At 41.3% G+C, this 24,331-nt stretch overlaps 2 protein-coding genes across 2 annotated transcripts in view; both read right to left on the bottom strand.

Annotated features, from left to right (window-relative positions):
* LOC137129764 (collagen alpha-1(XIV) chain-like) overlaps window positions 1–10,539 on the bottom strand; it is a 131,283-nt gene extending 120,744 nt beyond the window's left edge. The window contains 3 exon segments of the mRNA XM_067509054.1: window positions 1,281–1,397; window positions 7,238–7,352; window positions 10,403–10,539. Of these exon segments, the coding sequence (XP_067365155.1) occupies window positions 1,281–1,397; window positions 7,238–7,319 (199 nt within the window). The 5' untranslated portion in view covers window positions 7,320–7,352; window positions 10,403–10,539.
* Window positions 10,540–16,729: 6,190 nt separating this feature from the next.
* Window positions 16,730–23,364, bottom strand: LOC137129686 (DEP domain-containing mTOR-interacting protein-like). Its single transcript, XM_067508918.1, has 5 exons — window positions 23,189–23,364; window positions 19,903–20,046; window positions 19,718–19,788; window positions 19,396–19,500; window positions 16,730–19,008 (listed from the first exon to the last, which is right to left on the bottom strand). Exons 1-5 carry the CDS (start codon window positions 23,205–23,207, stop codon window positions 18,880–18,882), a joined length of 468 nt encoding a protein of 155 aa, XP_067365019.1. The 5' UTR covers window positions 23,208–23,364; the 3' UTR covers window positions 16,730–18,879.
* Between the last annotated feature and the right edge of the window lie 967 nt (window positions 23,365–24,331).

Genomic DNA, 24,331 nt, shown 5'->3' with positions numbered 1-24,331 from the left:
CCCAATCCACTTGAAACAACACCTGAACTGGATCTGATCACAAATAACCTCTGTGCCAAGCTCCGCGTCGACATGCTGAGGCTTGTCTTGCCAACTTTCAACAGGCTCAAGTGTTTTCACAAACAGACTTGTTGAATGATCCTTCATCAATAAATCCAACAGCTTCTGCTGAAATCAACCACAGATATCAACAGTGGGCACCTGAACAGCACCGCTATCAGTTCTATCCGATCCTGTGTGAATGCTTACACGTCTCTTTCTCTACAGAGTGAATCATGATCCAACATGTAGGTGAAACAAGCCTAATTTCTTCTCCCTCAGGGAAAGAGTTACAATGACTTGAATTTTGGTCCCATCAGCAAAAAAAATAAATAAAACTATTCTGTATTAACCTAAAACTGTTTATGCCAACAAATACATTTGTGTATCTGGCTACAACATTAGTTGTAACTGAAACTTTGCCTTCATGACACGTCGTCCCACAGCAATGACAGCTGAGGAGCCCTTGAGCAAGGCACTTAATAACCAATCTATCCCCTGCAGGCCTGTTCAGCTTCCAAATGCTAATGTGGGTAACTGGGTGAATACCAGGCAAGACTGTACAGGAGAGTCAAGGCTCTTGGCCACGTTTCCCTGGATCAATCGATCTCCAAATGGTAAAGCTGAAAAGCTGGGATGTGTGCTGCTATGTAAATAGATTACAAACATGAATCCATTTCTGTATTATCAGACTGGTTTAACATAAGGCCATATTGTGGCCCTGAGAGCTCAAAGCAGCAGTACAACTTCAAAAAAATACGCCAAAAGACAAAATGATAATTACTTAAAACAATTTCACCAATTTGACGCCAAAGACAAACGACAACTAAAATGTTTACCTGGGGAAAACACAGAAAACACCACTAAATATGCCTCTGAAACATTCTCTAAGGGTAGAGCTTCTCCATTTGGAGCATTTGTCCAAAAGGGGGTGAATGTGTTTTCGGTCGAGTTGTTTTAATAATTTGCTTGAATTTTCTGAAATTGTGTGAGGAGCTCTTGAGACCACTTCACCTGACAGGTTTGTAATGGAGGAAATGCTGTTTACTTTAAAACTGAGGGAAAACATGTCTGATAAATGTCTCTTTGTCCTTTTGTTTATCCATGTCTCACTTTATCTTTCAGTTCTCCCTTTTAATAATGAAGGCTGTGTATTCAAAAAGATGTACAATACCTTGCATGTGTTGGTTTTCTTAGCAAATAACAAATTAAATAGTTTTAAAAAGGCCACTGGACCTCACCTGGTTTTGCAGTGTAAATGACCTTGTAGCCGTCAAAGTCTCCTTTCGGCTCTTTCCACAACACTTGCAGCTTGTTGGGGTTCAGGACTTTGGTACGAAATCTCCGTGGAGATGAAACTGAACAGAGACATAACAAAACAAACAGCTTTACAAAATAACTGTCACTGTGACACACATTGTAAATATGAAACACAAATTCACGTCATGCATCAACCAATTCTCCGACATATAAATTTTACATTCTGGTCACCATTAATGCTAATAAGTGCATAACAATGGATAAGAGTTCAATTGTTTTGGTCAGTTTTCTGCAAACTGCTTGAAAAGTTCGGAATTTTGATGAATATATAATTTCCAACAGATGCCTCTGTTTCAACTTATCTAAATATCAGTATGTGATCTGTCAGTCAATCTGTTAAACGCTGGTCTTCAAAGTGACGAAAATGCCCATTTATCCTTAATTAGTCACATTCAGTAGCACTGCTCAGGTTTCACAGAATCTGCTCTCCTTCTGTTTTATTGCAGCACAGTCGTTCATCCGCTAAGCGCGGAACACAACTGTGACTGAGTTAAGTTAGATTGAACTCCCTCCAGAGTTATGGCGACGCTGAGGCAGTCGCTCCATCTGTGTTTCTGAACAGTTAGGAAAGGGGAGGAAAAAAAAATAATAATAAAGACGGGTAAATTGTATCTCATCCGAGCGGGAGGATACACATCAGAGAGATTAGCTTGCACAGATGTTACATTAAAAAGCAAAATCCCATTCTCCTTCTCTTCCTCATCCTCATCTTCCTCATCTATTGATGAGGCCTCATTGTGCTCGTCTCCGCAGGGATGCGACAGGTCTTCTTCTCTGTTCCACTTACCGTCAGCATCAAAGCGACGCCCCTGCCTCTCATCCTGATTAGTTGTTGGCTCTGTCAGCCGCCTAGAGGCCTAAGCCCCACTTTCCTCACTGCATTCGTCCCTTCTTTTCATTTTCTCAAGCTCTCTCTCTCTCTCTCCCCATCGCCTCCTCTGTCCCACTCTCGGTCGCTTCGTATCTGATCCCTCCCTATCCAGATCTCATTTTCTTTCCCCATTCTTTTCTCTCTGCGTCCCTGTGCTTTGAAACTGTCGTCAGGGGTAAGAAGAGGATGAGAAAAAGGAGTGAATGCGACTCGCTTTTAACTGCAAGGCGAAAAAGAACAAAGGCACCAAGGGGAAAGACACTGGAATAGCAGCCATATACTATTCCTCTCCTGTCCTCCAGGATTGTTTAGATGTACAACACAGAAGGACTAGATCCAGTGAGCTTCACAACATCCAAATATTCTTTACAATGGCCTCGTATAAGCCTCAGAAAAGTCAACATCACTGTTCTAGTATCTGAGCGTATTTCACTTAGCTCATACTGTAGTGTTGTTGTGTCTTCTTGACATTAGAAAAATTAAAAAAAAAAAAAAGGTTCCAACACTGGGAGAAGGCCATTGTAAAGCACTGCAATGCCAAAAACCACATTCTTTGTGGTCAACAACCACAACACCCCATAATTTTCACGCCAACAGAGCCAAATCCCAGAAAATAAATATGTATCTACAGTAGAACAACACATTCCCCAATCTAATTTAGTTAACTGTGGGAGGGAAAAAAGGAAAAGCCAAGAGGTGGAAAATAAATATAAAATCCACAAACTTGTGTGTTTGTGTCCTCATTATGAGGTGAGCCATCTGCTGCCGCCGACTTCTTTAAATACCTACACTGTGATTGACGCTCGGAAGAGCTCTGATGCTCTCAAGCGCAATAAACAAGAGGCTTTAAGGGACGGCTCACCCGAAACAAAATATGAAAAAAATATTGACTTTGGAAAATGTTCTTTTTAGAGGGGGATTTTATTACTGTGCATCTGTAAAAATACACGCCGTCTCTGCGTATGGCGACAGCCTCGTGAACGAATAATTTCACATTACAAGTTTTTGTGCCACCAAGAGTAAACAGACAGCTTTGTTGAAAACAACACAAATTTGAGGACAGAGCGTCTCTTTTCAGCACGTCTTATCAGATTTAGCTGCTTCGCTGCATTTGAATTCAAGGATTTAGACTAGATTCTTCAGCAAACTACTCTGCTGTTTTTCGAGTGAACCGCCTCTTTACACAGTGATTTCTCTAGAAAAATAGTTGCCATGTAGGTTTATAAAGAAACTTGGGTTCAGCGCAGAAGAATGATCCTGATTTCAATGGACAGAATGAAACCGGCATATTCAACAGCAGGAAAATGTATTTATATCCAAACACACATAAGGAATACTGTACCAATTATCTCACCAACCTGGGGATGAGAATGAGGGCTGCATGGGATTTCGGCTCAGTCTTGGAAACAAAGGACATGCTCTCATCTGGAGAGAGCTGCTCAAATCCCAAATGATTCCAAACACAAATTCCACTCATCTGTGTTTGTAGTGAAATGTGTCGATTCTGCATTTCTTTGTACCCGTGCACGTGCGTCCATGAATTATTTATTTGAAAAGCTCTGTACACCTTATTCCATGAAGTATTGGCGGTTGTTTTTTTTTTTTTCCTCACACCTCTTTAAGAAATACGTGCCGGTTCCTTTGCAGCACCACTCACAATCACACACACACACACACACAAAGCCATGGATCCTCTCTGAGATTGTATTCACACAGAGACAAGTATTGGATGCAGAGAGAACCTGGTGAAGACAAAAGGCCTTGCCTGTAGAGATGGGAGCCTAATTCTCATCTATTTTTTATGAAGAATCTTGTGCAAACAGCAGAGGCGACTGCTGCTGATGCTAGAAGAGGTGTCCATCACACCCACTGGGACTTGTGCAGCAAGTCTGACGTGCAAAGTTTCTTAATGCGTTTTAAATTATAAGTGAGATAGAGAAATAAATAAATCAGGCCACAGCACTAGGTGAGGGGACGATGCAGAGTCCGCTGTCTGCAAGCAGGACGCTTTGAAGGGAGCTTTAAATAGGGGACACAAAGTCAAAGTTACTTTCAGTTTGCACACATGTCCTTTGTAAAACACTCCTAAGAACCAATTACAAAGATCTTAAAGACGTTTAACTCTAGAAAAAAAATCATTACCATATTATGTTTTACAGATCACCATAATGCAGGCTGACGCCTCTGAAATCAGATTTGAAGGGACGTCAGTTTTGTTGCCACAAAATATTCGGTGGGCATTGTCATTCCAGAGCAAACTGGAGCTAAAGCTTTCAGAGTCTCTGGTGACGTAGGATGATAAAGGTCGTCCACTGGTGGGATTTGAAAAAAAAAAAACACATCTGTCCCCTTCACATAAAAATTGTAATTTCAAGTATAATTTGGAGATCCAATTATTTTTCCTACATTTTTCTCTCCCCACAGCCTGTGATTAAATTCACTGGGAGAGAAGTGGCTCTCCAAAATGAACAGCACAAAGTGTGACCACTTTGATGTTTGACCACACTGCCTTCAACTGCTTCCCCTCATTGTACAGAAACCTGCAGATTGGGTAACGTTTGTTAAGTAAATTGTAGAAAATGTATTAATCAACAACTCTCCTGTTCCAGGATGACGCGAGACGAAACCGACGTCCTGAAACAATAACTTTGAATGAAACCAACTAAAAGAGGTTACTATAATTTAGAAAAAAAAAAATACTGCTGTATGCACTTTAACACTATAGCTTGGTCGAATAAAAAAATACATAAAACTTTAAATTACTTTAAATACAATGTGTGTACTCTTAAGTGAGAGACTGTGGTTAAAAAACTAAAATGAATAGCACTACAAAAGGAGCAGGACATAATCTTAAGGTGTTAAATAATTATTTGTCACCATTTAGCCACATTAAGCCAAATAACCAAGGTGTGATATTAGGTTATTAAGAAGAAAGTCAGGATCAAAGCAGTGGTTCATTCACATTGCAAGAGTCCAACTTCACTGTATTTGTTCATGTTGTTATGACTTATAGGTTAAAATAATATCAGAAAAGACACATTTCCTGCAAAGCTGCAAACTTATTCAAGAACTTTAACCTGACATTACATATCTTTATATTTTTTGCAGTTTACTGAAATTAGAAAACTTACTGTTAGTTTTGACTAAAACTAAGACTAAATTTTGAAATTGATGACCAAGTTAACACCACATGCAGAAACTGCGTCTAAAGTATCTGAAGGCAAGACAGACACAATACGTCATCTAAAAAGGTAAATACAGTCCTAACTCTCTTTTGCACAAGGAACCCTGGTGAACAGAAAGGGCTAAACACCAAAGTTAGGAAAGCTTCTTTGTTCTCACACCTCTGAGCTGGCAAATGTTGTGTTCGCAGAACAGCATGAAGTCTTGATATTTACTTGTTGTCAGCTTTTCGTGTTCCTTTTCATTTGCTGCTTCGCTAGAACACAGTTACTCTGAGCTGAGGCAAAGCGTTTCTCAGTGAGAGCTCTCCAAGCTGATCGTAACTCCTCAGCTCTTCCTGGGTCACTGCAGTAGTCTAGGTTAGCACACTATGGCCTCTTTACTGAGGAATGCTGTGGCTGCTTTCACTTTACTTGCACCCTAGTTAAAGCCAGGCGCCTGTCGTTATTGTGACTGAGTCATTGTGCTGGTTCAAGCTGCACCTTTACTGAACACTGAAAGTGTTACAAGACAGAGGGCGCCAACGTTTACAGTGGATCTACATCCTTTAAGACAGCAAGTGGTACTGATGAGGTTGGTGGCAACGGCAAAAAAGAGAGAAGATGACAGTCACCATCAGCACAGTACTTCCAGCTTCACCCAAGTTAATTATTACTTGCAGTGCATAATACGCTGGAGAAACTTCTCATTCTTCCAGATTCCAGACAGAAAAAATTACCCGAATTGTCCTCATTCTTCTCGTTCTCCTCGTTTTTTTTGTAGCTCTTTGGTCCATTAATGGACAAAAAAAAAAGAGACACTCCTAGAGCTCTAACTGACCTTTCAAATGATCCAAGGCTGAATGCATCTAATTTTGATCATTAGGAGAGTAAAGTTTCAGGGTTTGTGACAGAAACATGTATTCACTGGTTAATAGTGGCTGTTTTTTTAACCACCAGCATGTAAATATTGTTTGTGGATTAATAACAAAAGGTGACAAAATATGCCGCAGCAAATCAAAGTTTGTCTACCACACACTAAAGCAAACAGTAAAATTTCCATTATAATTTCGGCATCATGACTTCTCCCTTTGGGACAGACACAGTGGACAAATATACAAGAAACATTTAATTAAAGTAAGTGAAGCAACCGAAAGTCAGTTTCTTTGGAGCAGAGCTGCACATCAAAAATATGACAGTGATTCTCTGCTAATTAAAAGGATGACCACACAAGATGATGCCTGCATTTCCAAAACAGAGCTACACTGAGGTTTACCTAGCCAGCGATGAGCTTATAATGAGTCATAATGCTAAAGGCAGATTAGTGATGATAAATATCTGACTTTTAGAAAACTAGTTTGTTTGTAGACCATTTTGGTGCCAGTATGAAAAGCTCTGACTCACCCTGCTTAGCTCTACAAAAGGAAGCTTTGGAAACCCCTGCTTGTCTTTGGGTAAAAAGTCCCCAGGCTGCCACTGTTTAAGAAACTGCCAGTGCAAAATCTGCCACTAAAACCTGGGTTTCAGTGAGGATTCTGGGGGCCTTGACAACGAATTCCCTGGTATTACCATTCAGCACCAATATAGAAAGCTTTGCATAATGGTAGAAGAAACCATTATTCTTGTCTAAGGATGGTATTATCTAGACCAGGTGCAGGTTAGCTGCAGGTTTGGAAGTTCCAACTTGCCTTGTGGGTTAAACCTAGGAAACACCATGATTAACCCCTTTTTTTCAAAAGCCCAGCTTGGCTATGTTTGGGCTAGTGTGGCTGTGTGGTAAACCCCCACTTGGCCTCAGTGACCCTGTAGGTCTGTGAGAGGAAAGCGGGCTTGTATAGATACTTACCTTGGCCCCGCGCTGGCTGAGGAAACAGACAGATGAGAATGAAGCCCAGCAGGCAAAGGCTCAGTCTGAGGGAGAACTGCATCCTGATACCGGCAAACAGGAGGACACGACACACCTGAGCATGAGAGGGGTAAGCAAAGAGAAGAAGAAAGGAAAAGACAGGTGAGGGGAAGAGAAGAAAGAGGAGCAGGGAGGGGAGGGAGTAGAGGGGCGCAGGAGATGAAAGGATGGTAAAAGAAAGATGGGGAGGGAGCAGTAGGGAGGAGGGAGGGCGAAGGGAAACGGGGATATGAGAGGGGGACAGGAGAACGAACAGAGGGAAGAGTGGCAAAATGGAGGAATGAAGGAGAGAGGGGTAGAAAACAGGGAAAAGAAAAAATGTAAACTGTGACAGAAAGAATATCCATGTGGAAATTTACAAAGATGAAATACTACTAAGTACTATGATTTTTGATGTATGATTAAACCAATATTTCTTGTGTTTAATTGCTGTTATTTCAGAAAAAGCTGGGACTCAATTAAGGATGCAGGCATGGATTTGACAAGGGAATAGATTAAATTAATCTCCAGTTGGAAACTTCATAATATAGCCCCTACTCTACATTGACAATTCCATTTAGTCCAAAAGGTTTTTGATCATCTCTGCCCCTCTTTGACGCCATTTTGGGGACGGATTTTAAAATTAAACAAAAAACAAAACATTTTATCAAATTCAATTTGGAGGTGCAGATCATTTAAATTATTGTGTTTGTTCCCAACATTTGCAACATAATGTTTTGTAATTTTATAACAACCACTACCTGAAGAATGACTGGGTTGCTCTTCTACCATCTGTTACACTCTGCACAGCCCCTCAGGTATCAGTCATTAGCAAATTACAATAAATAAGGTGCAAAACAGAATAAGGAGACTGAAATTACTGAATTTCTCTGAAATTCTCCGGTTAGGAGGGTGAGCCTAGTTAAATAAAAAGCAAATTTCTCTAAATGGCCATCAGTGTCATTCTGTAAGAGGTTTTGAGGCACATTTTTATTAAACATCACTAAAGAGCGACATCCTGTTGTTTTAAGTTCCATTTTTTCTATTGCAAATTTAAGTTACATTCCATTATATTAGCTATGATAAATTAAAATAGTTCAGTAAACTGTGACATGAATAGTTCCTCCATGGGGAAAAAAAGTAAAAAGATAAAGTTAAATAATTTGTCATTATATGTAAAAGGTGTACAATGAAATTCCGTCAGATGATCAGATGGAGGGTTGGTCCTGAGCTGCTGCGACATTATCTAAAATACTAAAAGACTGCAGCACTTTCACATCTTCTGCTGGTGGCCGACTTTGGCTGTCATTCGAGATCACATCTACAAAAAGGAACAGTTTCAGAAACATCTGAGCTTGGTTTCGTTTGTTGAAGGGGTGTTATCCCAAGTCCCAAGAGAAGCCGGAAGGTACCAATTTGCCTTTTCTTGCCCCACCCCACACTGACCTAAGATGAGATCTTCCAGCTTCAGATGGATTGAACACACCTGAGCCAGGTAATCAGCAGTGGGTAGCAATAGTTGAAAAACAAAACAAGACAAGCAGGAGGATCAGCGTTGGGAACCACTGCGCTCTCCAAGATGTAACGCGATGGCATTTAGTTAAATGTGATACTGCTTCATTTAGGCTGCCCCTGATGTGGAGCTAATGTTAAGCTAAAAGCTGCCAGATGTGAAGCTGATGTACTGTCACTACAAACGGTGCAGATTATTTAGTAAGTATACTTCACGTTTAAACAAACTAAACTAATACACAAACTATTAGATTAGACATAACTGCATATACTGTAAAACATTTTAAATGTATAATGATGTAAAGAGATGTTGCTGGCAGGCAACTCTATACATTCACTTTAGATCTGCGAAGGGAAATCACTGGTCCACAGTTGAATAACGATAAAATGTACACATTTCTATGTAGAAACATCAGCTTTGCTCACTTCTTGCATAAAAAGGAAATTCAAGTTACCAGGATGAAGCTCTTTAAGCAACATTGGTGCCAAGCAATTTAACAAGATTTAGACAGAACTAAAATGAATCTATTCTCTACTTTGAAATGTAATCATCAGAATTAAGCCTCCTATTAAATGACTCTTTAATGTCTCTTGCGACTCCTGTAAATAAATTGTACTTTACCTTAACAATCTATTTCTGGATCAAGGTAGAGCTTAGAAAGCACCGTGTGTACACAGGGAGAGTAAAGAGTACATCACTGCTTCTTGCACATGAAATTCTTTCAAGCTGCATCAGGCAAAGAGCACATTTCGCCCCGCAGATGGCTGAAGGTGGGGGGGGGGGGTAAGAAATTTCCTGTACATGCTCCATTTTCATTTAACAAGGCATGGTATGATAATACAAACCTGAGACATTAATAACAGGAGGCAGCTGCATGATAATTTAAACCCCTGCACCTGATGTGTCTGAGAAATTACTCTGCAACAAGGGGATTTGAAAATATACCGGCTTTTAGTTTGAACTACGCAGCAGCCAACTTTCGATTTTAGGCAATTTTCCAGAATCTATTGACGTGACTATAACAACTTGGTATTTTCACCATGTCAGCTTTAAGGCAAGCTGTGCATGTGGTAATAAAAACAAAAAAGCTGTTAGGATTATACATCTGCTGAGACCAAATCCTCAGTGTACCTTGACAATAATAGCCATGAAATATCACCTGGGGGACTTGCAGCGTGACTGTAGTGAGTTTATGGGACGTTAAAACACCTGGATGGCTCATGTTCCAGTCCTATAATGAGCTTGTAGAGCCACAGATGAGAGCTCAGTGCTGGTTCTGTTACATGCTGCTAACAAGCGCCGCGGCATTGCAAAAGCCTTATGAATTTGTAATTTTCAAACTGTCCTATCAATCATCACGCACCTATGATCACACAATAAAGATGGGGACGGGGGGGAAGTGACCTTACACTTTCCCTAAACCACTTTTGCGTGCGGTAAATGCAGCCAGCGGGAAGTTTCCCCTAATTGAATTGAGCACAGGTGAGGGCTGCACGTAGCGCCATCAGAGGTACAACCACGCGTGGAGCGGTGTGAGGTGGAGGGAGAAAAGCAGGAGGGGGGAAAAAAAAGGGGGGGGGAGCAGATTTGTATGAATAAAAGAGCAGCTCTACCTTCTCAGATCATGTGTTTCCAGGCTCCGTGTGTCTCCTCCGGACAGCTGTACGAAGCGCACTAGTCCCAAAGCGATTCTGACTCACTCTACTCCCCAACTCTCCGTCTCCGATCCCTCTGTCTACAAGGAGACAAGTTAGAAGCAGCCCATCACACCACACTACCGGTCAAACGTTTCAAAATAAAATCCCGTCTTTCTTCTACATAGTGAATCCAACGGTCAAACTCCGAAACAACGTTAAGGACATTTATTTTAAAAAAACAAAAAAAAAAAAAACACATGTAGTCATTTGGCAGATGCTTTTATCCAAAGCCACATACAAGTACAGACAAGCAAAAACATCTGAGGAGAAAATTAAGTGCTGTCGTCTCATGAGATGCAAATCCAATATAGAACAGTTTCCTTTTCTGATTATTTTTTTTGTTTTAATCCCAGTGCAATGCTTTTGTTGCCCATAACGCCCTAACAATCATGCACATTGTTTTCATTATTAATACTGAACCGTGGTAAATATTTGAAACGCTATGCCTTCAAAGTAATGTTAGAATAATAAACATGTGTAGCCTGCCAATTACATATTTGGAGCAATATAACTTCATAAATGCTATTCATCATATTCATAACTTCACAAAAGTTGGTCCAACAAATAGTGTTGTTACTAAAGTTCCTCTAAGATATTAGCACATGCGTTTCTTGGTTTTCTGTTTCCGAAAGATGACGTTACGCTAGCTGTTCTAGCTTAGCATGCTATAATGCACTGCGGCTAACTTTAGCTTAAACCCAAACCAGCCTTCCTGACTAGCTAGCTACACACTTATGATGGCATTTTAAATTAAAGCTAGGTTATTTATGTCGAGCAGATAATCTAAAAACGTCTTCTAACCTTCAATCAGTATGAATCTCTTCAAGGTAGACAGAAAAAAATAGCAATGGCGGCTAATTAAATATTAATATTTGTGAGGCTTTGCTAATTGCTACAAACTACCCTTATTAGCTCCACCCACTGCGCTAGTCCAACCAATCAGGTTCTTCCCGCCGCGTCCCAAAAATGGCGCTTTACCTCAAACATGAGCCGCACTGATTGTATTTAGGGGATAAACGCATTATAGTAGACTTGTGGTTTCCAATGCACATTCTGTCTTAATCTGAAGGCGCAGCCGCCCCGCTTCCCATTTTGCGACGTCTGTGCCCGCTCAGCTTGACCGTGCTGATCGGTCGGCTCTGAGTTGGGACTTGCATCAGACTGATGGGTGTTTCCTGCTTCGTTCGCCATCCAGCCCTGCAGCTATTCATTCCTTTAACGTCGTTTAAAGCCTGGCGAGGCGGCAGAAAAACGTGTTTGAGTGACAGGCAGCCTGAGCGGCTGCTGGGGCAATATGTGCATTTCAGTGACCCCTGGCAGTAAAGTGTGTTCCTCTTCAGGGCTGTAGTCCACATGCCTCCTGCTGCTCTGGGCAGGTGATTCATTGTAAAAACTAACCGTGGATAGATACCATGGAAGACGAATGGAAACATTAGCGTGGAACTGGTATAAAAATAGCTTTGCATCACCCGTAAATTGCAATGACCGACATACACTAGTGCCATCCAGGAAGAACTGCAGGTGTGTTCTTGTACGGAGCATCATTAATTGGCCTCTGTGTTTCTGTGGGTGCAGACGTTCGGCTTCTCGTCAGCTCAGTTTGTTTGCTGGCCGTGTAACCTAAGAGTAGGACTAAAGGTCTTTTAAGTCTCCCCTATTACCATAATCATGAATATGCAACTGTAAACCCTGTGTGTTCCCATCACACTTTGGGTTTCACTGCTTCCAAACTGCATCTTTGATATACGGTTTGTCATCCTGAGTTTTCTTCAGCCACAGAAACGAAGCTATTAACTACTACTATTTAGTATCTGATGGAGAACAGATCAGAAAACGAATCATCTCCTGAGCTGATTTTTGATAATTGATGTGTTTAGAACTAGATTAGTTATAAAAGTCTTTCATAGTGAAAAACCTAAGTTCAAAAACACTGGTAAAGCATCAAATATCTATTTAAGTCTAAAAAAACAAAGCCCTTTCTGTAGTTGGCTAGAAAGCAAATCCCATTATGGCCTGTTAATGTTGTGACTCATCAACAATTTTTATGCCTGCAAAATAGTTTTTTTGTGTTGTGAAAAGGCAACAACTCAAAGTGCTGCTGGAAATATTATCTCCTCTCTTTTGCCAGGGTGTTTTGTGAGCAAACCTTAACCACATTTCTTCTTCCCATATTTAGAAAAATGAGAGGACTGGATTTTTATTTAATTTTATTATTAGCTCAAATCGTAGGAAACCAGCAAACTCAAATTCTGCTTCAGTTCCTGCTGAAATTGCAGGTGAGCAGAATCTTACTTTTATAGAATTGCTGGTACAGTCACTAAGTTACTGATTGAAAAAAATAATAATGTGGCTCCAAAGAAGAAAAATGCTGCATAATTCAGAATTAAAAAGTCTGAGTTTACTACATGCCAAATGCTGGTAAAGGTGTTTAATCCATAACATTTTAATATCGTGGCTGGTCAGTTTTAAACACCAGTATAAACAAGAGGAATTTGTAATTTTTTTTGTGATTGACTACTGTTTAAAGACAAACAAAAAATTGCGAACCTATCCTTTAATACTTTTTCCTCTTCTTCGTTTCACTGAGTTGAAGCTGGTGCCAACAGTACAGCACTACAACCTCAGTCCAGAGATGTTTTCATAAAAACCCATTGGAAACAAACGGAAATGATTTGTGTGTCCTTCAAGGGCTCCTCATAAAGCAGTTAATTTAATTAGTGGTGGTTGTAAATTCAAATTGCCATACACTAAAGTGCCTCTAGAGACAAGTGAAAGGCAGATTGGACTCTCTGCAGGGACTACTGTGGTCCCCCAAGCACGTGGCCGTTCCCTGGTTTTACCAGTAGGAGGCACCACAGCATTGCTGCTCAGGAGCTGTGTGGCTCCATCAAACTGAATTCTCAGAGATATTTTAGTGCATGTTGACTGAATCTGTCTTTAAATGCCCCTTATTGTCTTTGTTGTAATAGCTGTAGCTGTTAGACTTTAATTTCTTTCTAAATGTATTTAGATTTGCAAAATGACATTTTAATTGACAATTTGCTGCTTGAAAGACAACTTCAGTATTGTGTATCAAAGTAAATGTTACTGCTGAAGCTGTTAATATCAGGTGAGACACTGTGCTGGATGAATGGAATCTAAGTTGGGGCTGTTTAAGAATGAATTCCTTCAGCCTCCCTGCTCACAGGCAAAGGATTATTGTGGCCTGTTGATCTTCCACATCAGATCATTGCTTGTGGCCTTTGGGATTCAGAGCACTCGCTGCAGAACCCGCTTGTTTACGTTGCATCTACCGAGCAGTCGGCCGCAATTGCCGTCGATGTCACAGCGCTCAAATTGCTCCTGAGACACATTTATGCAGCTGCAGCCACGGTGTCGCGCACTATTTCATCTCTGTCCTCACGAGTTGGCAACACCTCTGTAATGGCCTGAGCAGCAGGCCGGCGAACAAATGTCCTGTCAGCAAGTCTTGCATGTTCATTTTTATCTCTGATTCATGTGCTTGAGCCATCTTATCTACAAATTCTTTTTTTTTCTTTTTTTTTTTGCCAAAACTGCCTCTGAATGGTCTTTTCACACTATCACGTGTTAAAGCTGATCTGCTGAAGAAACATCAGTCTTTAGTTTCACATAATTTCCATAATGCGCCTCATTTCAGCCTTCTTTTGACCTTCCACCGTCCTTTCATTTGCATGTTCTTTTGATTGTGGCAGCGCATTTAATAAGTGAAATCAATAATAGATCAAAGCTTTGGAGCCTCCCAGAAAGGGTGGGAAGGATTCTTAATACTTTCCATTTGATATGAAAAAATACCATAATTAATCAGATCTCCCACATAATGGTGGGGTTTATTTTGAGCTGCGTTTGTTTTTGCAGATGTGCAGTACTTAAAAGTGAAGTCTGTTACAGGACACATCTGAAGCCCTTTTTTTTTTTTAATGCCTTTCATCTCCTGTGGGTTCCACTGATTTGTGTTTGGTTCTCATTGTGTTCTCTGTGTGTGAGTTTTAAGATGAGCTTTTATGATTTCCATTGCAGTCTGTATTTTTATGGTTCAGCTGCTTGTAATCATGGTTCTTCATTCTTCTCAGGTTAATTTACCACTTTTCTTTGGTTCCCGTAAAGGCCTAAATGTAATGGAGAACTTTTTTAACTTTTTCCCTACAGCTAATGCTAAAATTAACATATCGGAAGGAAATCGTCAGTGTGTCGACGCAATGGGTGAACATTCTGTCAATAGTCAATGAAATGTGCCTGAACTGCTCCTGTATATTTTAAGCTCATGTCCTCAGTTTCGTTCCACTTGTTTCTGCTGAATGTGTCTCTACAAGCTGTGAGGGGGAAAAAGCCATTCACACGGAAATGTCTGAAGCCCCCTGGAATGTTTGGGAATCCCATCCGGTCCTACATCTCCCCAGACACGAGGAGTTAACACAAGTGGTGCTTCAGCCCTAATTTAGCAAAGTTTGGCGACAGCAAGTTTAACTGAGAGGACGTATTTAATAACATGAGTTTGAAGCACATTTCATCCTGACCTGCTGTTGCCTCTCTTCCTCTGGCAAAGAAATAACTTGACTACGTGACCTTTGACCTTTTGTTTATGAACGGGTTAATTCCCATCAGTCACGGTCAGGGAGGAGTTCATGTGTTGATAATAGAGAAGGTCAGTAATAATAGACTTATTTTTTTCCCCTGCATTTATTGGGGAAACATTCCACAGTCTGAAAGTTTAACAATCTAGCACTGACTCAAAGACCCACTTCCTCATTTCGAACATGATGCGATGTCTGACAGAGGAATAAAAATCCTGGAGGTCCTGATGTGAACAATTGAGCAGGAACTAGAATTGTCCCAATGTTGCTATTTCTAAAAACATATCCAGTCTGAATGGTTCTACATGCATAAAGAACTAAAGTGTATTTAGAAATGAACACTTTTAAGCTTGTTTTTCTATTAATCTCAATTATTTGAATAAACCATCACATGAAAATCCTTTTGCTTAAAACCATTTCAGTTGAAGGTGAAATCGAATCATAGAACAGTAACTGGAGGCTGTAGACAAATCAATTTAACATCAGTTGTCTAAAACAATTTTCCAGACGTTTAGTCAATGTGAAGAACGGAATCTTCCATTTAGAGCAGCAGAGCCTTTTCACTGCTACATTTCCCATAACACAACTTTATCTTTCTTTAGAGCCTCACAAGTTGGTGAACACCTGGTCTTTGAAAGTGCACAGCTCCAGTTTGCAGCCGGCTGTGAATGTGCAGACTCCAACAGAGATGGTGTCTTCATCAGTAACGTGCTGTGGTGAAACTGGAATTTTTAAATTTAAAGCTTGTATAGAATTAGATGGAATAAAGTTCATTTCCATGAATCACGGAAGCCCCCAGAAACAATAACACGTCTGTATTCGAATAACTAACATGCTGACCTGTCCTCCATGACATCATTAAAGGGCTACTTCTCCTCTCTATGGCTTTACTTTAGGGAGGAAATGTAACCACATGCTTTTAAACCTCTCTCTTATTTCCCTATATTATAATATTCCTCTTCTTCTGGCTGTAAAAGACGAGTTTTTTTTATCATCGGGATTTTAGATGATGTCATCTGGAGGAGCTCTGGAAAGCAGGTTGACCATGAATACAAACTGCATATTGTGAGAAAAAAGATGACGTAATCTGAACTGAAGGTTCCTCCAAGTGATGTCAGAGCACCTGTGTTAATGTCGTACTATTTTATTTGACAGAATCAACGATGACATATTATTGTGGATGAAACACTAAGCCAACTCCACCTTTACCACATCCTGCTTGTGTTCCCACTGAAAAGCTTTACTTTCCAGTTTTTAGCATTTAGAGTTAACAACAGCATCAGTTCAATAATGTTTAAATTCCAACGTTCTCTAAGTGAGGTGCTGTCAGTTTTGTACTTTTCAGGGAATGTACTTGCACAAAGAATTTGGTGGTACTTTTACTGGTAGTGAAGTATAATTAAAGGCAAGTACTCGCACTTTTACTAGAATATTTGTGTTATACCTTCTGACTGTGAGCCAGCACTCACCTTCCAGCTCTGCTTTCTGTTCCAGAGCCTCACGGACGCCCCCTGTAAACTTTGACCTTTCTAACAAATTCACCAATAACAAATTCACAGTGGAGCCTCTGGGTCAGCAGATGTTATTCAGAACACCAACCAATGCAGCAGTTTTTTTAAAATATATTTTATTTAAATTTCACATGATCTGAGCTGTTTTACAGTGAAAATTCAAATAAATGCACGAAACAGTTTGAACTGATATAGAAAGACATGAAAGAAAAAGCAAAAAACAAAAGAATATGAGTACATATAAAATCAAACAAAGTGGTGTTTGAAATATTTAAGTTCTGCCTGAAATTACATTTGAATGAATTCATTTTTAATGACGATATGAAGTTTCTTAATGAATCCTCACTAACTTGTGACGGTAAATAATTTTTTTTAAACTTTAAAATCACCTTTCAACGACGCAAAACGAGTCTCAATCCGCCTGCAGAAAACAAAGTGCCGACTGCTGAGGACCAAACCAATACACACTCAACACACACGGCAAAAACGGCACAAAGATTTAAAAAAACGATCCATAAATTAGAGAAAGCTCAGCACCTTTCAACGGGTAAACAGGTAAATTCGTCCTCCTCTGCTTCGCAGTCCTCACATCTTTTTTTTTTTTTGAAGAATGGATGGAAAAGTAAACACAGACAAGGGGGGGCATGACTTTCTAGGTGTGCGTGCTGCTGTGATACAGACAGATAATGTGTTTGTGTGAGAAGGAGCATGGGGTGAAAAGTCCAAGTCAGTGCAGGGAGGAAAACGCCAACTGCTTAAGTGATGTCAACAATGAGATTGATTGTGGGACTTTCTGAGCAACAACACCTTCTCATTAATACTGCACATTTTCTCCCCGTCTGGCGTCATTCAAAGAAGTAAACCAGTTCCTGGAAGCTTTTGTGTTTTGTGTCAGGAAACATCTTGTGGCTGCTCAAAAACAAAATTAGTTTTAAGCTTGTTTGGAATAAATAACCACCCATCATCTATAATGAGACAAGTGGAGGAATTGGAGGTTTGAGTGCACCTCAGGTGGAAGAGCAGCCTCATCCCCTCACACACTTTACAAGAGGAAGTAAAATGAACAAATCATTTTTATGCTTTTTTTCCCCCCATTTATTTCCACCTAACTTTTCTGCAGTGACATTAGATGAACTCATCTACAGGAACAGGGGAGTAGAAAAAGTCCCCTTTTGATACATGCATTGTTGTTTTTGGACACACCTGTGAAACTCAACTGTCCTCAGACTGTTAACACACAAGCAAAAACCTCACTTGACAGGCAGGTTCATCAGAAAATGCTGAAAACTCTTATTTACTGTCCTAAACTCTGTCTCTTAAAAAAATAAGTTCCCGCACAACTAAACTGCAAACGTGATTATGTTTTTCTAGCAAACCTATGAAATTAATCATTATGTTCCGATACAATGTATCTTGCTGTTGGTGAAGGACACAACTGCTACTTTATTAAGGAAAAGTGAGTTGCCAGGAGCTGGTGGCTGCACAAAGCACTGGACTGTCAAGCCAAAGACCCAAGATCAATTCCAGAGTCCTGCGTCTGGTTCGGTTGCGGCAACAAAGCCACTGACGTTTCTCTGGAAAACGTAATGGCGTTTGCAGTTTACTTGTACAGGGAGGTCATTTTTAGGAGACACGGTTGCCTCAGGCCACCTGCTTGGTTCAGACTTGGCAAACACAGTGCGCCTTTGCTTAACTACCACTGTATGTGACACAAAGTGTGTGGAGAAAACAGCCAGAATCCACTTCACCAGTCCAACCTCTGCCTCACAAACGATAAGCCCATTAGCTGCCGACTGAACACATTAGACAGACTGTGAGGTTACATCACACTGTTAGCTGCCGGAGGGACGTGGGCGCCATCTTGTTAGTTATCCCCCGTCTTTCTGTTGGTGAGGAGAAGGCTGTGTTCTGATTATTCGGTCATTATTCTGAGGTCTGTGATGTCCGAGCTATAGGAAAAAAGACCCCTCCAACCCGATGTTCTACCACTGAGTCACCAGGCCGTCTGCTGAGCTACAGGAAAACATCTTATCCCATCTCTATCAAATTAAATCATTTAAAGAATCTTTAGAAGCTTTTTCTACCCACTGGTGCACAAGCCAATCACAAGATGGCGCCTGCGTTCTCCAACACGTGATGTAACTTCACGATCCACACTGACACATAAATCTGTTTTCCTGCTTCATTGTGTTTCTACAGTCCAGTGAGGAAAACCTCAGATGTGACTCACGTATTATTACTTCACCTGTAGCACCCACACAGTACACACTGCTGATGATCCTGTCAGCTCTCACTGCTCAGTCTCCTCCATCACCTCCATCACCACCGTTCTGGGTCCTGTGAGGATCAAGTGGCTGACGGTCCGATAGTCCAAATGGAGGACGTTGAGGCCGTTGACTGAAACTACAAACTGACAAACCTGCAGGTGAGAGAGGAGCATGGAGAGACAAGAGAGGAGCTCCATGAAGCAAAGATCTTTCTCCGTGTTTTCTCCTGGGAAAAAAACCCAATGCACTGCAAACAACATGAGCACAGAGTCACAGGTGAAGTTAGGAACATAATTATGATCATATCACGTTTAAATATTAACTTGGGAAACACTTTTTCTGACTATTACAAGGGAAAAATCAGCTTTTGTGGTGATCAGTAACAGACCTCAAGCTGCAGTTACACCAGTGGCCACTAGATGTCGACATAACGATGTGAATGGAAAAACCTTTAAACAAACATCATTTCTACTGTTTAAACACACCAAGTGAAAAACGTACCGAGCATCTTTTATACCTACATTTCCCATGATGCCTACCTTCATCCCTGCAGCAGCAGCTGGGCCGCAGGGCTCTACAGCCTGGATATGACAGGGTCTGTTTCCTCTCACCACAAACCCCCAACCCACTGCATCCCCCACAATCTGCGGAAATGGACAGACACACACACACACACACACACACACACACACACACAGTTAGTTCAGGCAGACATGAAAAAAAACGTGCTTCATGCATCAACTGGCAAAAAGGCTTATTCCTGACACCTGGTGTAGTGAATTTATTAATTTTGAAATAAGCAGCATTAAAAGTGACAGAATAGAATTTGTTGACGGTGTTAAAACATGTCCGGTAACGTACGGTACATGTTTTCTTCATGTAGGGACCTCCTGGTCTTTGCAGCTCCTCAGTGCTCACTGGCCTCTTCAGCACTAAACAAGAAAGTAAAAATACCAAAATGACCACAAACACTGGGCCCATGGCAAAAGACAAAGCAAACACCAAATCGTATCAGCAAAAAATAGTTTCCATCTTTTCTTTTTTACCTGATTTGGGGTTGGAGAGCACCAGTGCTGAGGAGGAGGACTTCAAAGAGTGACCTGCTCCTCTCCGGCTGTATACGCTTCCATCGCTGCTGCTCCGTAGTCGAGCTGCTCCTGGAGCCATCTTCACCTCCTTGGAGCTGGTGACTTGATGGGGAGAAAGTGATCAGGTGGAGACAGACCCACATGTTTAAGTTCCTCTCTTTCATTTCCACCTTTGCCCTGCTTTCGTTTCTTTTTGTGTCATGAGTTTTACTGCACTCTTTCTTGCTCAGAGCAGCTCAGGTGGTGTGTAGAACCTGACGTTTATGTGTGATGCATATCTGTGTTGTCTCGCTGTCTGGACTTCTGCCCGCTGACCCCTTCAGACACTTTATGTTGATCTCAGTGTACACACGGGAACAAATGGTGATAAGATGATTTATTTGGGTTGATTGTAGCTTCAGGTAGAGCAGATTGGAAATGTATGTCTTTAGACACTTTCACTCCCTTCAGTCGTCCACCTGTCCACTCTGAGGATTGTCTCACAGAAAACTAACAGTGGGGCAGAGAAAAGTACAGTCTGCTGGGAAGTGGACTCACCTGCTCTGCTGCCAGCCTCAGATATTGACTAATTTCATCCAGTTCAAGCACATTCATTTCTATCTGGGTCATTCTTTCAAAGGAAGACAGCAAAGTAATATATAGATAAGATATAGATGATCTCAAACCCTCAGATAATAACATGATGATAAAACATTCCGTCGTAACACTGGCAAAGTGAGATCATTGGTTTATCCATCTGTCTTTGGACTCACATTGTGAACTTTTTAACCGGGGCACATCACCTCGATTACCTGTGCTGCCTGGTTAACGTGTCCACAGGCCGACGGGTGACCAATCAGATCACTGCAAAAACTACACAAAGGACTTTTCATCCCCAAAAAGATTCCTGCCATCCTTCATTCACTTATTCCATCTCTGCAGCACAGATAAACCAAAGGAAAACCCAAACTATTTGATCCCCACGAATAGATTTCCATTTTCATCCGCCACATATTTATGATTAGGTCATGAGCAGACAAAAAAAATCAATAAATTAATAAGTAATATATTATGGTCTTAAGTCAGGATTCAGTTCCCTGTTTTTCCAAGATTTACTTCCTGTCCCCAGCTTTTATTTTGTAGCCTACTTCCTGTCTTCTGTGTCATCCGCTCCTGATTATTTTCACCTGCTCCCCTGTCCCTTTAAACCCGGCCTCCCCCTCAGTTCCTGGCCAGCTTGTCTTTGTGTTGTGAGCCCCTGGCATTTTTCCCCGTTTGGATCCCTGTTCCACCTGTTCCCTGTATTAGTACCCGTCTGCTTGGTCTTAGGTTTGGGTATTTGTTGGTCACTGCCTTTGTTTTACAGTCAGTATAATTATTAGTTTATTTCTATTTCTCTCTTTACTGTTCATCCAGTCCCTGTATGTGTGCACCTCTCTTGGTTTAGTGCAGTTTGGTTTAGTTCTCACCTTTTACTGCCTGTGTTTTCCTGTCCTCCAAGTAAAGTGATTTTCTGTTGTTTTCTCTCCCAATTCCCCACAATAAAGCCTCTTTAGTTTGAAACCTCCTCTTGCCGTCTTCTTACTTGGGTCCTCAGAACCTTAATACCCTAATTCGTGACATTACGCACTGGCTACTGTTGTTCCTGCCCCTTCTCTCCAATGTGTTACCATTGCTATCGGAGCCCCTGGTCCTCTGTCTGCTTCCGAGCCTGTGTTCCTGAGCCAGGCGACGTACCAGAGTCTGCCAAGCAGCATGGATCTCACTCTCTGTCAACCAATCCCGCCCTCGCCTCATGAACAGTGTTCAGTCTGACCTGCGTGAACAGTACCCAGTGATTATGCAACTACTCTCCCACTTCATGGTCTCCGGGGAGTAGGCTACCGACCCTGAGACAGGAATTGCCAAGGCCGTACAGACGGAACGAATTGTCCATTCCTGACCCTGGTTGTGTAACCTGCCTGGCAGGCCTAAATTGTTGGAGATCCTAGCTAACTTTAGGTATGAGGGTAAACGGAGAGATCTCTCTCTGGGCGTCACTGATGCCCCCACTGCTCCTGGCTCGACCGACACCACTTCCAGCCTGTTCCTGTTCCCAGCCTGACCGACACCACCGCTTCAGTTCTGCTTCCTGAGCGGGTTTACGCCATCAGTGGTTCAGAGGGGCACCCCGAGGTCGACACTGCCAGAAGGTTGGAAGCCCCCCCACCCTGAGGTCGACACTGCCAGAAGGTCGGACGCCCCCCCACCCCAGGTCGGCAGCCCGAGTTCCTCCAGAATTCCTCTACCTTTGTCAATGCCAGCTCCCGTAAGGGTTCTGCCATCACCAGCCATTTTTTCTTTTTTTTCTACCTCTCTTTACTTGGGTCCTCAAAAACCCTAATATCCTAAATCTGTGACATAAATGCCTGCCGGTTTTATAGCTCCATCTTATTTCACAAAGTCTGTTTTCAGACTAGTTCTAGTCTCAGTGAAGCTGGAAAACAACAGAAAAGCTTTAATGGGTTAAACTGAGCTCAGCACACACAGCCGGGTCCAGATTAATGTGGCTCTTAAGACTGATCAAACATCGCACTGCTCTACCAAAGTTTGTCAAAGGTTATGTTTTCATTAGCATCCTGAGGTTGTTTCTGGCTTCCTTCTATATGATGGTATCATCAGGGCCAAACATTTAGATTATTCATCTCCAAAAAAACGGTAACAGATTGCAATTTTTATCAGTACAAAAAAAAAAAACTTCAGCATCTGAAAACACAGTGACAAATATCCAGATGATGCTCACATCAATTTTAGTCTCCCGTAGAACCAGAACAACTAACCCGAAGTGTTACAATCTCTTTTATAGGTCAGTAGAAAGAAACTTTAGCCGTCAAATCTCAAAGCCTTGAATAATGTCATCTGCCGAATTAACAAATTAAACTCTTCTCTAAGGCCAAACAGTAAAACTGCACCCGGAGACCCCGAGGTCTTTATTTAATCCTCTGAGGCTAAAAGTGTCCATCTCTCTCTTATTATAAGCTAATATTTCATATCTGCCTCAGTGTTTAACAATTGTCCACATGTTTTAGGGATGACAGGAGGTGATATCTACACTTATTATACTTAAGACTCCAATGAAAAACTTTGAAAAAGTACCAAGTACTTCACAGCTTTTTAAAAGTAAAATGATTAAAAAACAATTTAAGGAACATTAATGCTCTGACTTCTTTACTACTTTACGACGCTGATTTTTCACGCTTTTGCACATCACCTGGCCCATGCTCACCTGCTGTCTGAGGTCCCATCTCTGCTCAGAGAAGAAAACTGCTGGATCCAGAGGACAAAGGCCTTAAGCTGCTCGTACAAACACTCAAATGGGCTGAGACGCATCGGTTTTAAGAGTTCTCTGGTATGGAAATAAGCTCTGCACAGCTGCTCAGTCCAATGTGTCTGAGTGTGTTTAGGGGTCTGAAAGCGAAGATAATCAGCCTGTCAGGATTAAAATGTGGGAGTGGTGTGTGAGCTAAATATTAAACCCTTAAACAAACTGACCCTCAGCAGGAAAGAGGAGGAGAGACAGTTAAAGTGGAATTTATCCTGCCTCTAACATAGATAAATGTGTTCAAAAGGCCCTTAGTAAATCAAATTCCTCAAATGTTCCTCATTTTGTAGAAGAAAATTAACATGAACAACTTACTTTTTCATTTGTGGTGGAACCTGGAGATGCTGCATGTGAAATGAACAACTTAAAGTTGCTTTTCATCCTTCTGTCAAAATATGAACCCTTGCAGAGCAGAGATCACTTGATCCATTTTGTGGTTCAGTTCAAAAACCTAAAATTGACATTAGACCCTGTTAGCACTAAACGGAATTAGAGGAAGGTTGTTTAAAGCAGAAACAGGCTTAGACACAAAATATGTTGAATCCTTTGTTACACAAAATGATGGTTTCTGCACAAAAGTCCGGCATTGAGCAGCAAATATAATTAGAAACCAGGGAAATGTGGACATGTGTGGAAAGTCGTGCTGATAAAGAGCAGCAGTAGCTCAGCAGCAGCCTGGTTGCTATGCAAGCGGTGAGGAGGCTGCAGCTGGATTGGACAAACATCCTTTCTGCTCTGGTGTAAGGAGGAGGATCGAGACTAAAGCAGCGCTCAGAGCACTGCAGAAAAGCAACTGCAGATTTTAATAGGCTCATCTAAACATGCTGCTGATACGAATTGATCTTTTCAAATGGATAAAGATCATTGTCTGTAAACGCAACCTCAATTTCATGGTGGAAAGCTGAAGAAATCAGTCATGAGAACATGCAGTAAGGCTTAGACATACAGAGTTGGCAGCAGGGGTGCGTTCCATTTGGTTCAGCCAGTGAGCAAATAAAACCTTTTTACATAGTGGCACAGGTGTGGAAATACTGGAGCCCATCCCAC

Source organism: Channa argus, chromosome 1 (assembly GCF_033026475.1).
Source record: "Channa argus isolate prfri chromosome 1, Channa argus male v1.0, whole genome shotgun sequence".
Lineage (NCBI taxonomy): Eukaryota > Metazoa > Chordata > Actinopteri > Anabantiformes > Channidae > Channa > Channa argus.
This window is presented reverse-complemented; position numbering and strand designations above follow the sequence as displayed.

Bases quoted from the DNA above. Each gene is read 5' to 3' on its own strand.
- LOC137129686 (XM_067508918.1), bottom strand. The intron at 19,789-19,902 runs GTAAAAAAGAAA...TTTCTTGTTTAG, and splicing joins GCTCTCCAACCCCAAATCAG to TGCTGAAGAGGCCAGTGAGC. The intron at 19,501-19,717 runs GTACGTTACCGG...CCATTTCCGCAG, and splicing joins ACATGAAGAAAACATGTACC to ATTGTGGGGGATGCAGTGGG.